The 13675-nt window shown below is 47.2% G+C and overlaps 1 protein-coding gene across 1 annotated transcript; it reads right to left on the minus strand.

The window, feature by feature from the left end:
- Positions 1-221: 221 nt before the first annotated feature.
- Positions 222-11726, minus strand: onecutl (one cut domain, family member, like). The gene is made up of 3 exons (XM_044033703.1): positions 11383-11726; positions 9562-10962; positions 222-2472 (listed from the first exon to the last, which is right to left on the minus strand). The coding sequence occupies exons 2-3, from the start codon at positions 10619-10621 to the stop codon at positions 2162-2164; spliced, it is 1371 nt and encodes a 456-aa protein (XP_043889638.1). The 5' UTR covers positions 10622-10962; positions 11383-11726; the 3' UTR covers positions 222-2161.
- Between the last annotated feature and the right edge of the window lie 1949 nt (positions 11727-13675).

Here is a 13675-nt window from a genome sequence, read left to right on the forward strand (position 1 = left end):
CCCCCAGGCAGACACACACAGTATGCATGTTTTCATGTGACCCTCGAGGACTTGCACTCGACGGGGGCCTTCAGACGGCACTTTAAGTGGGTCCCCAGACGCTTAACACAGTCCCGCCCAGATGGCATTGGTCTGAACACAACTTTACAAGCAACCTGTGAACCTATGGGACGCCACATCGTCATCATCATTATTGTTGTTGTAATTATTCATATTACTATCATCATTATTATTCTTATTAATACTGTTATCAATTATCAATATTATCACAACATTCAAACAAGCTTTGGCCTTGGCGTTAAGAGCTGACCGCAGAGACAATCGCGAGAGTAAAGAAAACCCCAGATATTCTACAAAAAAAAAAAAAAAACAAGAAAAAACAAAGGCCAGGCCTCGGAGATAGAGGGAGATACGTAACATCACTGGGTGTTCGGGGATGGATCGGGGTCGGGGGTCAGGTACAAGGGTTTCGGGGATTCAGGCCGTACATTCAGGGAAGCAATGTTAATCTTTGGTATTACGATGGGATTCTACAGCTAAAAGTGCCCATCAGAAAAAAGTCTTCAGTTTCACACAGACATACAGAGCATCGTTTAAATAAATACTTACAGTATATAGATAGCATAAATAAATAACCAAATAAATTAGAAAGAGGGAAAGTAAATGGGGAAACAATAAATACACAAATGCAGTAATAAATATGTTGATCAGATCAGCAATTGCATTTGAAACGTCCTCGGGTTTTTGATTTTTAAACGACTGGCTATAAGGAGGCGTGTTAAAGCCGTTCCTTTGTCGACCAAAAAATGACCTTGTACGTACGTCAGCGGGGCGGGAAATAATTTGCCCCGCGCTTCCAAAACGTGTGTGTCTATAAATAGAGTGATGTGCTTGAAATCTGTACAAAAAGGGCTGAAAGAATCACATTCCTCCAAATTTTTTTTTTTTTCTCTAGACATCTGTAAAAAAAGATTGAAACATGGAGCAGAGGTGAGCACAGTTTGAAAATGAGTGGAGAAAAAACGTCTACAATGTCACTATACATTGTGTCGGGTTGTACCTCCTCCTCCTCCCCGCTTCGCCTTCAGAAGCTCCTCCTTCATTTTTTTTGTTTTGTTCTTTTTTTTTTTGGCTTGATTTTGAGTCAAAAAAAAATGGCTGGAGCTTTCGTTTGGAAGCTCGGCGAGAGTCTTTATAGCTAGTCCGTTTTTTTTCTGGCTGTGTTTATTGATTCTTGTCCTGGCATTACGGTGAGCTGCGCTGCGGTTTCGCCCCCCCCCCTCCCCCTCCTCGAAAACTCTGATTCATTCGAGGTGGGAGCGTCTTCACAAAGCACAGGAAAAGGCTCAGGTTGATGGTAATTGATTGACAGTTGGGAAGTCACGGACGCTGCAGAGCCCTCCCGGTAATTCCAGGCTCCGAGACTTGGAACAGCGCCACGCGGACGTGGGAAACCATCACCATGGAAACACATGCTAACAAATTGGGATATCAAGTTCTTCTTCAAAAAAACAAAAAAAACAACAGAGATAGATAAATAAGTAAATAAATAAATAAAAAAATCGCCTCTTCTTCCTCTTTCACCTTGATTCTCGAGGAAAAAACAGGGCCGCATCTGCAGACCACACTTGGGGGCGGGCGGGGGGGGGGGATTAACGTCTTTGGATGAGCAGTTTTTGATTAAGATGTGACACAATGGAGCTCTCCAGATGTGAGCAACACGACATCTCTTGATTCTTCACGTTTGGAGAGATGACGATAGATTTTGAAGGTACACCAAAAAATATGTTTCCTCCTGATTTGTAATACCCTCATTATCGCTAATCTACATAATCAAAATAATGCAATGAGATGGCGTCTATGTAAGGGCGTGACTCTTCCGAGTCAAATCATCTTTGCACCCTTGGACTATACAAGCGGGACCTCGCGCCCCGCACTCATATCACTCTGGGTATCGCCCCCCTTCCATTTCAAGGGAGCGATCGACTTTGGTTTAGGAAAATGCTTCATCTTCGTAATATCATCTACAACAGGCTGGCTCCGTCGCTCCTTCTGATAACGAGGAGGACATTTTATGACGGCCGATCTCTGCTTAGACCAGTCTATGTGCCCCCTTGCTCCCTCGGCGCCCTCCCCACCGCACCTGCTCGGCGGTCCGTCATCACGCCGTGCTGCAGGACACTGCGGAGGAGGAGACGCTGGAGCCTGAGGAGCCCGTGGAGGAAGGGCGGCCCTCGTCTGCCCACTTGTTGAGGTTACGTCGGCGGGCGTTCATGAAGAAGTTGCTGACGGTGGAGAGCTCCAGGCCCAGCTGCTGGGCGATGGTCACCTGCAGCTCTTTGGTCGGGCGGTGGTTCTCCCTGAAGATGGCCAGGAGCGTGCGCCGCTGCAGGTCCGTGAACACCAGCCTGGTGCGCTTTGGGCCTTGATTGCGCTCCAGCTTGCTCTGCTCTTGCTCCTTTCGCTTGCAGGCTGCAGGCAGATGGAAAAAAGATATATATATATATAATATATATATATATATATGTGTGTATATATATATATATATATAAAAAAGGGGGGGGAAACAGGTTAGCTAACAGACTAACTGGCTAACTGGGACAAATGGATTAAGCTAAGGGAAAGTGGATTTGCTGAAAGAAAACACATTAGCTAAGCAACTCTTATTAGTTAAAAGAGATGAATCAGCAGCGTTGCTTCATTGTTCTGTAAAGGAATCAAGATGTGCAGCCGATCACATCTTATTGCCAAAGAGCCGCTGTGAGGCTGCCGGGATAAAAACCAATAACTACATGCAGCTCTGAAGTTTCCCATCTTTGCTTCTCATTATTCTCTTCACCCCACCCCCACAGCTTTTTCTGCTTATACAGATCTGACTTTAAGACAAAGTGCTAAACCGTCATCAACTGAAAAAAATAATCACATTCATAGACATAAACAGATGCGTCGCACATTTGTTTTTACAAAACCCCCAAACCCCGAAAACACTAAATCATTTTCATTTGCGCCCGCCTTTTTTTTTTTTTCTTTTCTTCTGTGACAAGAAAATCACTGCAACCCATTTGTCTCCAGCGGCGGAATTTAAAAACTTTTTCAACTTTCTCCACGCGTGTGTTTAACACATGACTGAAATAATTATCCAAAGACTCATTCTCACATGTGGATTGTAGCAAGTCAAAAGTGCAAAAGAGTCTGTCTGTCTCATTATAACTCTGTCCTCAGAGGATTAAAAAAAAAACTCATTATTTCTTGCTCGATTAGCCCCGCGTGTCAAAGTTGGACGTAGTCAAACTTTTTAAGTGGTTATTTGTATCATAATGTTAAGTCTTGCTCACACCAGCACACGCGAAAAACTAACTCAGGGGTCACCGCCCGCTCAATTACATAATCAATATTTCCTCAGGAAAAGTCTGAAATTAAATTTAAAAAAAAGAAAGAAATCTGGGTATAATAATAATGAATATAATAAGAAGCGGAAAAATACCCTGGTGTGTGTCTGTGTGTGTGTGTGTGAGCTTTTCTGGCACAAACACTGACCTTGTCAGGACCAGTAGGCCTCATGGAGACCAAAAACCTGGTCCTAAATGAGTTTAGGGCTGAGATTTGAATAGTGGTTAAAAGTTAAAGTTACGGTTAGGCATTAACTGGTTGAGGTTAGGTGTCACGCTTTGTTCAAATGAAAGAATGTGTCCTCAGAAGAATAGCAGTGTGTGTGTGTGTGTGTGTGTGTGTGTGTGTGTGTGTGTGTGTGTGTGTGGTGGTGTGCACTCAGATCCATTTTGAGAATCAGGCGATTGCGGTTTTTTTTTTTTTTTTTCTGAACTCGGGCTGCTACATGTTCCTCTGCATATCCATCGCTGAACTCTTCACCTCCAACACGCTGTAATTCTGTATTTACAGGAAACACAACACCAACCTCTGCCTTTGTGTACCGAGCCAACAACCACTACCCCCACCCTTCTCCGTCCATCTCCTCCACTTCCTCTCTCTCCCTCTCTCTCTGTCTTCGCCGTTACTTTAGCAGACACTTGGACATCATTAGTTTCTCATAGAAGTCATTTACATGTGGCGGCAGTGAGTGAGCAATAATCACTTTAGGGGGGGAACTAATTTATTTTCTATTACAGGCAGGTTGCGTCAGGGGTGAGTGAAACGAGCAGAGTCTGCACTGCCTCGGGTGTTTAGAAGCCTTAAGTGGACTAAAACATATTTGGAGAGGGGGCACGGGGTGGAGGGGGAGGAGAGAGTCATGCAATTACCTAAATGCACACTTTTAAGAGGTTTCAATCAGCACTGTGTGGCTGAGCGACTGTTTTGCTGATGGTATCAAAGGCGTTTCTAAGTGTAAGCATCGGTGTATGTCTGTGCACTCAACACACACACACACACACTCAGCAGGGGAGGGAGGATCGATGGTGTGGTGCCCATAGTGGACTTTTATTTAACACTGTAGCCTGTCGACTGGAAACAAAAGTGCACTTGTTTTTTTTTTTTTGTTTTTTAAATTAACTTCAGGAATGGCTGATGTGATTGGTATCAGTGTTGCTCCGATACTCGTCAGCTGAACCGCTCAAAAAACAGGTGAATTTCCCTTCTTTTAGGACCCTGCGACAGTGAATCGATGATTAATCTACCGCGGAATGAATGGCCAGCTATTTTAAATACTGATTATTCAGTTTTGCAGTATTTTTTGTGATTTAGATTCTTGATGTCCTGATTTTGTTTCTCTCCTCGGTCAGTAAACGGACAAAATAAGACTTTCTTTATGAAAGCAAACCAGATAAATTCATATTGAGCATCGCTGCTTTTCTTGCTGACTTAAAGGGAAGATGAGCACAATCACTGTCATGTGACTCAACTGTCAGTCATTGATTCAAAGTTCAAAGGTTGTGGCTTACATGTGTTACTTACGGCGCCGCTGCTTTGAAAGGGTTAAAAAGACTGTATTGACTGATATCAATATCATTAGATGTGCAATAATGTATCGTGAAGAAATTGCATTGAGCCATCGCGGACATGCAATAATGTGCAAATAATAATTTGCGTGAATTTAAATAAACAAACCTGCTCTTTTACTACTTGAAGAATAAACATGTGTGATGTACTACACAAAAAAACACAACCATAGGAGTCTTTTGTTGTTCATTTCACAAATATTTATGTTGAAGTATCATAAATATGTGGAAAATGACAATAAAAACAAGCGGAAGTGGAAATAAGGATGACGGGCACGCTGCCAGACGCGTTCACTTGCTTTAAGAAAACAAGGTTTATGAACTCTGTTATTGATCTTGATTAGATGGACATATCAGCCTGCAATGGGCTGCACATTCCATAATTCAAAGCCTAACACACACACACACACACCTGCTGGAAACATGCGCCATATTGAGCACAAACGCCGCCTTTTACTGTGAAAACAGCTACGACACGTTGACTTGATTGCTTTACATCTTCCTATTGAGAAACATCTCACACTGACTCGGACTCTTCACTCCACAGAAACCCCCGCTGTGGCAAATTTCTCTCATTAGCCGAGTGCTTGACGAATAAGTGTGACCTCAATGACTCGACGACGCCTTCCCCATCGCAGCGGTGGCGGCGTGGGCCGCGAGCCTTGATTGCACCCCCCCCGGCCCCCCATCCCCGACATCCAGCTGAGTTTCTGAAACTTAAGCACTCGACTCGGCGTGAATAAATCTGGCCGATGCGTTCGGCACCAAAATCATTATCTGAAGGAAATGTTTTGACTCGGGGATGCGCTCTTGTCAGCTCGAGATTACAGGGGCCTGTTAGCGTTTAGGCATCCAGAGCTTGTTTGCATTTCTGAGAGTTATCGAACGACGTCTCATTAAAATCTGAACAGGCCAAGATGTCAGCGGCGCGTCAATATCACTACAAGTGAATTTTTTTTCTTTCTTTCTTTTCTATTTCCCCTCTCTCTCTCTCTCCAAATGCTACATTTTCACAGGCGTTACACCATCCCTGCCATCAATATTTCTGAGTTGGGGGGTTGGGATGGACGTGGGCTGCAGCTACAGAAGGTATATACAGTGGTGCACTCTGGGCTCATGTAGTAATGAAAGGGATGACATGATAGCGCTGGCTAGCTTGCTTGTATCGTGGATTTATGGCTCGTTGGAGGAGTCGGGGTGTCCTGCAGCTCTCCTCCTCCTCTTCCTCCTCCTCCTCCCTGCTTCCATCGGCGCTTTACTGACGAACACAACGGCGACCATTAAGTAAATGCTTCCTTATGCTGTAATCATGTGTAAAAGGCTCACAATTACCATGCTATAAATCCACGATGCGAGGGCTACTCATGGAGACATAAATATTCCCCTATAGGCTTCTTATGATCGTGGGAACAGCCCCTAATCATGATGTACGCCCCTGTCTCGTGTTGCTGAAACGTGATCGAAAGCCCTTTCCCTACCCTACACCCCGCGTCTCAACCTACACCTCCCCTCCTAGTCAGAGAGCCCCCACCCTGCCCCTCCCTGCAGCCCCAGCCCACCCCCTGCTGATTTCTTGGGCCAGGGGCTGATAGAAATTATTGATTAAATCTGTGCAGCTCAGACTCCTCGACCCACAGAGGCTGGTTAACCCCTTCAGTGCCGGAGTGAGGGAGCTGCAAGAGCCAGATAAAAAACAAAAAAAAAACAACAAATAAAAAAACAATAACAACAACCCCCCCCCCCACCGTTTGGTGCGTGGTGTAATGCAGCAGCAGCAGCAGCTTAGGTCACATGCGCCTGTTTCCTGATATGTAAATGGAATCAGCGTTGACCTTTGAGCCGCGCTCGCCGAATGTGAACTGTATTGCAGCGCGAGGTGGACAAGGCTTTGTGGCTTTCATTACCGTGGGGGTGGTGCAGGCACTGGAGCCGACACGTAAACCGCATTGACCTTTCTTATTCATTTAGACCTTTAGTCAAGGGCTTCGGCCATCATCTTTAAAGTTATAGTCTCTGATCCCCCTTCTCCTCCTCCTCGACTTTAAGTGTCGGAGCATGGCTGCACGGTCTTTATCCCGCCTTCTCCTCCAACTAAATCCTGATTGCCTCCTCCATTGCCTGAGGTTGGGGCTGGAGATGCATCTCATATGTACAGCACAGTAATCCATAGAGCACACACAAGTACGCAGAGAGAGAGAGAGAGAGGGGGGGGAAACAAACAGGATTCTGCAGATAAATCCTGGAGATCACCTCCTCTGTGTTTAGCAAAATGTCTCTGCAGGAAGACAATTATTTGAGGAGACAAAATGGCAGCAGCTACATAATCGCAGCGCGCCGGCAGAACTCTATGGAAATATAACAACAATAATAATAATAATAATAATAATGCACGGCTGCTGCGCTGACACCAGTGGGCCCTTCTGTGCATTTAAGCGAGCGTTACATTAAAGCAGGTGATCTTAAAACTCGAAGCAGGGAGAAAGCTCTTGAGCTGCTGCCTTCAGCGCGAGGTTGCACGGGGCGCCGCACATTCAAATTCCAGTCTCGATTTTTTTTGTTTTTGCCGATGCAGGCGAGGTGTGTGTGGGCAAGGCGTGCTGCTCTTTCCCATGGAAATCAATAGAGGCTTGTAATTAAACAAAAGGGGGTTGGCCAGGAAAAAAAAAGGGGGGAGGTGGCGTTGAGGGGGGAAAAAAAACACAACAACCCCCCCTTCGGAAAGTGGGTTATGTAGAAAAGTGCCGAGCTGTCTAAATTGCGGCTTTGCCAAGAACTACATATGCACTTTCCGAGTGTGTGGGAGCCGACATTGTCAAACACAAGCACACTACACTCCTGTGCAGGGATGTAAATTTTTTATGACTCTGATTGATTGGCTGCTCCTCGGACGACTGCGAGCACTGACTCGTTAAAATAACGTTTGTGTTTTGTAAAGAGATGAAGGAGCAAAAAAAAAGAAAAGAAGAAAAGACGCCGTGAATGAAGAGAAACGCACGCTGATTGACGACCGGAAATCTGCTCCGAGGAACAAAGGGGGTTGGGGTGTTTTGGTCACCAGGAAGGGTTGTTTTTTTTTTTTCTCCCCCCGTTTTGCATACAGAGTCTCGACAATCACAGCGTCGGCTTCATCAACAAGCAACATTTCAGTGGAATCAACGGAACAAACCCGGAGATAAAGCGTCGCCTGATAAGAGGCTTGGCGAGTGATTGGTGTAGCGCTTCGCTAAATGGAGGATGTACACATGTGCTCTCAGAGCCAAACAATCAAAGATCAATAATTGTGAAGGGATTGCAAGAGTGCACAATCATTACCTATGAACCCTATTGTGTTGCCGGGCTTAATCAGTCGGGGCTGCTGACAGGGAGCGAGAGGCGGTGATCAACTGGGCAGCCTCGCACACACGTCCAGCTCACAGACCCCCGCAGTGAGCAGACACACACTCACACACACTCACACACACACACACACACTCGTCTATGCTCATCTCATATTACTGTGTTCACTTGGATCTCTGTCTGTGTGCCGTGTATCAGATGGGCCCGGAGTCCCTACGGAGGCACAACACTGTAACGCGGCACTGTACGGCGTGCTGTTGTGTCTTCAATTCGCATCCCCGAAGAATATTAAATGTCGAGTAGCAGATTACAATGTGCCTTTCAAGACGAAAATTTTGAAACATCTGCACACACGCCGACGCACCTGTAACCCGCGCCGCTTCCTATCCACTTCATTTCCCTCTAAAATATTGCCTATCGAATCCGAAAATTAGAAAATGCAACAGCAAATTCTCCCTCTCTCTGTCTTGAGATGCTAACACTGAAGCGAGCTTGGATTTTTCTTCACCTCCCCACACAGACCTGGACAACCAACAAAACAAACCAGCGAGACACTCAGTCTTTAGCTGTTTCGCCGTAATCGCCACGGTGACGGCGCTGATAAGAGACGCCTTGGCAGAGGCTCACGCTCTCATTTGCATCGGCCACTTTTGCCAACTCAACTTTAAGGCCGGCGCGCTGAGCCGATATAAATCACTGCTCCAGTTAATCAATCGCTCCACAGTGAGTGGCATTTCTGCACAAATTATTTTGTGGGCTCAAAGGCGATTAAATTGCCAAGCCCCTGCTCGGGCTGATCTTCATGGTTCATTTAAGAGGAGGGCAAATGTCTGTGGCTTTTCTTTTCTTTTCTTTTCTTTTTGTATTATTGTAGCTACTGTACAGATCAATAGATGGTGTTTGGGAGCAAAGTAAACAAAGGAACGGCACATATGGCCCCTTTCTTACTGCAAACTGTCCTCAGTGCACTGATGAGTTCTTATTACCCAAGCTGTTGAGACAATGGAGAAGGCAGTGTGTGTGTGTGTGTGTGTGTGTGTGTGTGTGTGTGTGAAGAAGAGAAACATCAGTATGATGCTTTTGCTTTTCCTCATGTCTACACCTGAGCTGCATACTGATTGCTGGAGAGAAGAATTTATTTTGGAAGACATGGAGAAGGAGGGTGTTTGGGGAAAACGAGGGGAGAGAGAGAGTGTGTGTGTGTGTCTGTTTGTTGTTGTGATTTCTGTGTGTGTGTGTGAGACAGATAGAGAGCAAAGCCAGATCTTACCCTCCAGCCGGAGTGAGGCCATTCTTTGAAACTCTGGCTCCTGGAGCCAGCGGGACATCCTCTTAAAGGTCTCGCGGCCGGACTTGAGCTTGCCCCAGGGCTTGGGGTTCCTCAGGAGGTCAGACAGTGTGCCCTGTGACCTACACAGAACCCTCTCGGCGAAGATGGCCTGGGGGATGCTGTACCTCTTCAGCTCGGTGATGATCCTCTGGGCCACATCCCTGGTGTTGATCTCCTCCCCGCTGCTTCCCCCGCCGCCCTGCAGCCCCGGGAGCATGCCCTCACCGGGTGAGGACGCCACGGACGACGAGGAGTGCAGGTGCTCGCTCACCTTGGAGGTCTGATGGCTGGGGTGATGATGGGGTTGGTAGTGCTGGCTGTAGATGTGAGGGTGGTGGCCCGTGGCGTGCTGGTGAGCCTCCATTTTGTTCAACTGGTGCCCCAATGACACGTCGCCTCCTCCCAGGCCCGGCGGCGATATCTCGCGGCCGAAATCCGACGTCCTGCAGAAGAGGCTCCCCCCATGGACGTCGTAGCCGCCGTGGAGCATCTGACCGCCGTTGCCGTTGGAGCTGTTGCCCAGGCTGCCGTAGCCGTGCATGGTCGAGCTCAGGCCCGAGCCCGTGGTGGGCGGCGACAGACTTTGGGTCATGGCGAGGTCTTTGCCGTAAGGGTTGTAGAAGTTGGTGCTGAGGCCTCGGTCCTCGCGCATGAGGGTGAAGCTGCCGATGACGTTGCTGACCGGCAGGCAGGGATGGTGGTGATGGTGGTGGTGGAACTTGTCATCAAAGGGCTGCAGGGGGGTCAGGGTGGTGTAGGTGCTGCCCGTGCTGGACGGGGAGTCGCCGCTGTAGCCCAGTGCCGACATGGAGTGGTCGAAGCCCGGTGGACGAGGCTCGGGCTCCAGGGACATGGAGGGGCCCCCAAGGGAAGGCCTGGGGAAAGCAGCTGAAAGGTCTCGCGAGTGCAGCATGGCCCTGCCATCCTGACTGTGAGCCAGATCAGAGTGCGAGTGAGTGTGAGTGTGCAGGGACATCTCTCCCAGACTGACCCCGTCCATCTTCGACAAAATAAAATCTGGAATGTGTTGTTTTGTTGTTGTTGTTGCCGCTCTCCTCTTCTTGTTATTGTTGCTAAACAGTCGGAGCTAGCAGTCTGGAAGGTCTCTTGTTACACCAGACTATGGATTTATTGATTTGTGAATTAATTGATTTCCAGGCTTATGGGGTGTCTAATTAATTATCTGATAACGTTAAGTACTGTCTTCAAACTCCCTTAAAACTCCCACAAATGGAGTCAGCAGCGGCAGCAGCAGGAGGAGCTTTGGTGGAGATTTTTTTTATGTTCTCTTGTCTCTTTGGTGCTCAGCTGTGCTCCTCGGTCGAAGCCTCGCTTTTGTGCCTGCGTGAGACAAGACAGGCGATGGTGTTAGTGCGCTGCCTTTTTAAACTTTCAACGCTGCAGAGGGAGGGAAAAAAAACACACACACACAGACGAATCTCTTTCGTTTTGTGCGCGTATTTTACGCACATGCATGAAAAAAAATCGCAGAAGCGTCACAATGATCACTCTCTCACACACACACACACACACACGAAGGAACACGGACTGCGAGGCTTTCATCACTTCAGCCTAATCTCGTCAAGGAATGAAGCGGTTTTTGATCCATTCTGACGCTTAGTTACAGGCGAAACTGCACAGTGAACGTGTGAAATGAACGAGGGCGACGCGATAAAAACCAAACACAAACACGCCGGAGATTCACAGACACCGTGTCAGACAGACACGCGTGCAGTGGAGCTCCACGGTCCACACTCCTACCTTTTTTTTATGTCTTTCTCTTTTCCCCCGTTACTGTCCACTTCTCAGAGCGCGTTGTCCGCGGCTGTTGTCCGTCCTGAGCATCTCTCCGTCTGTGTCGCCTGCCAGCGCCTGCAGATCCACACAATCGGTGCGCTGCGCCCCCGGGGTGCAACGTTCACCAAAACCAGAGCGCAAAAACCATCTGCGGTGATTACACGATCCTCCTGTCTCCGTTTTTTTTTTAAAAAACCCCACTCTTTTGTGTGCGGTTTTTTTTTTCTCCACCTTCGAAAACGATCTCGTGCTCTACGGTCTCCTTTTCTTTTTCCTCTCTTCTTTTTTTCCAGCTCTCTACTCTATCGCAGCTCTCCTCTTCTTCTTTTCATTATCTCGTGAGATTTTCCTCCTCCTCCTCCTGCCTCACTGCCTGCCACTTCATCGATCTCACCACCAACTCTTTCTCCCTCTCCTCCTCATCCCCCTCCCACCCCCCTTGCTCACATTGACTCCCTCCTTTCAGTGCGTCACGGCCTTAAAAATCTGACAGATGTGCGATGAAATTCCTACTCCAATTAACCCTTTCTCTCCGGGGGTGGGGGGTGGGATGGAAGAGGAGGAGGAGAAAGGGAAGGGAAGAGGAGGTGGAGATGCTCCCTCTCTCCTAACCCCACAGGTTAAAGCCTCCTTCTTCAGCTGATTGCAGCGCACAACTTATGAATTGTACGTGGTCGTTTATTGTGGCTGATCAATGGAGGCTGCGGCTAATGTTCAGAGTAACAAGTGATGCCTTCACTGCGCTCATTGTCACTCGGGGTAAAAAAAATAAATATCTGCAACATAGAAATGGAATCAGTGGAAGAATCTTTAAAAAAATAAACAACAATAACCACGATAATAAATGTATAATATGACATTACAGAGGCCCAGAGATTCTGAAACAACTGCATACAGGGTTAATATGCAATTATGCGAATCGCCTCACTTACTTATTGACTTTTACAGGCTTGAGTTTCCCTCTCTGCTTTTCACCATTTCCACACCATGCAGGCCTGCATGCGCGTGCACTGTACGTGAAGGCAGCACCTTACGCTTTTATTTTATTATTATTACCCTTTGCAGGAATTAAAGACAAATAGAATCCCACTTTGCAGGAATAATAATACTAGTAATAATAATACACGCATGGATGGATGAATAATTAATTGAATAAATGAATAATTTACAGAACAGTGCAAAACCCACATTAAGAGATTTGGAGAGACAGAGATACACTGTGTTCTCTGCTCTGTCTATGAATGTGTGCACGTGACAGTTGCAACGCGTGCCCACATCATCCATAATAACAATAATAATTATTAGGATGATTATGATTATAAATACTGTATAAAGTGAGGCTCTGGGCTTCTTCTCCAGCTCTTAACCAGCACTCGGAGGCTCAGAGCACTCACACATCACCGACACTCAAATCTGGAAAGTCCCCAAACCAGATCAATCCCACCTCACCTCACCCCCCCACTCCCACTCCCACCTCATCTCCACACCTCATTCCTCCCAGAAAACACCGTGCAGCTGCTGCTGCTGCAGTCAGGCCTGCTGGGTGCGCGTGCACGCCTATATATGTGCTTGCTGTAAGAATCCAATATGCGCGCGCTGACGCCTGCTTGATTGTATGTGGGTTTTCTATATATATGAAGCATAAATGCATGTACATTAAAGTCTACGTACGTGTGCGTGCGTGCGCGCAGCCGGCCTCAGAAGACAGGACTGAGGCAGCGCGCGCATACTAATCGCATCTGTCTGTCAGTTTAATTTTCAGAGATGAGCAATTCTGGCGTTTGGAAACAGCGGAGCTGCAGCGCGGTGTGGGACCGCGGGCTTCCCGGAGCAGATGCTGCCCTATCGATCCGCGCTGTGCGCGCTCACGCACGCACGCAGCCATGGAAGGAAGGGGTGTGTGTGTGTGTGTGTGTGTGTGTGGCTGGAGAGTAGCTCGAGGTAAAATGGTCAACGGCTACACAGTGAAAATAAAAAAAAAAGGAGGTCGGGGTGAAAGTTCACCTTCTGTGGCTGGAAAAAAAAAAAAGGCTGACACCCGAGATGCAACTTTTTCCACTGCAGGCCTCCAGGACAGAACTGATGACACCCGGTGGGGTGTTCAGGTGTTCACGTGTTCAACAACACCCTCAATTCTCCATCATCATCATCATAAAAATGATGATTACAAGCTGCAAATCTGGAAAATATAGGGGTGGATTTTTTTACCAGTGGTGTGCACAGACATTTCATGGGACAGGGGCTCCAGTGGAAAAAG

The sequence above is a fragment of the Solea senegalensis genome, linkage group LG9 (genome assembly GCF_019176455.1).
Source record: "Solea senegalensis isolate Sse05_10M linkage group LG9, IFAPA_SoseM_1, whole genome shotgun sequence".
In the NCBI taxonomy this organism is placed as follows: Eukaryota; Metazoa; Chordata; class Actinopteri; order Pleuronectiformes; family Soleidae; genus Solea; species Solea senegalensis.

Coding starts and splice junctions, on each gene's coding strand:
- onecutl (XM_044033703.1), bottom strand. CDS start 10,621: ATGGACGGGGTCAGTCTGGGAGAGATGTCCCTGCACACTCACACTCAC. Junction 2,473..9,561: donor GGCCTCACTCCGGCTGGAGG/GTAAGATCTGGC, acceptor ATCTGCCTGCAG/CCTGCAAGCGAAAGGAGCAA.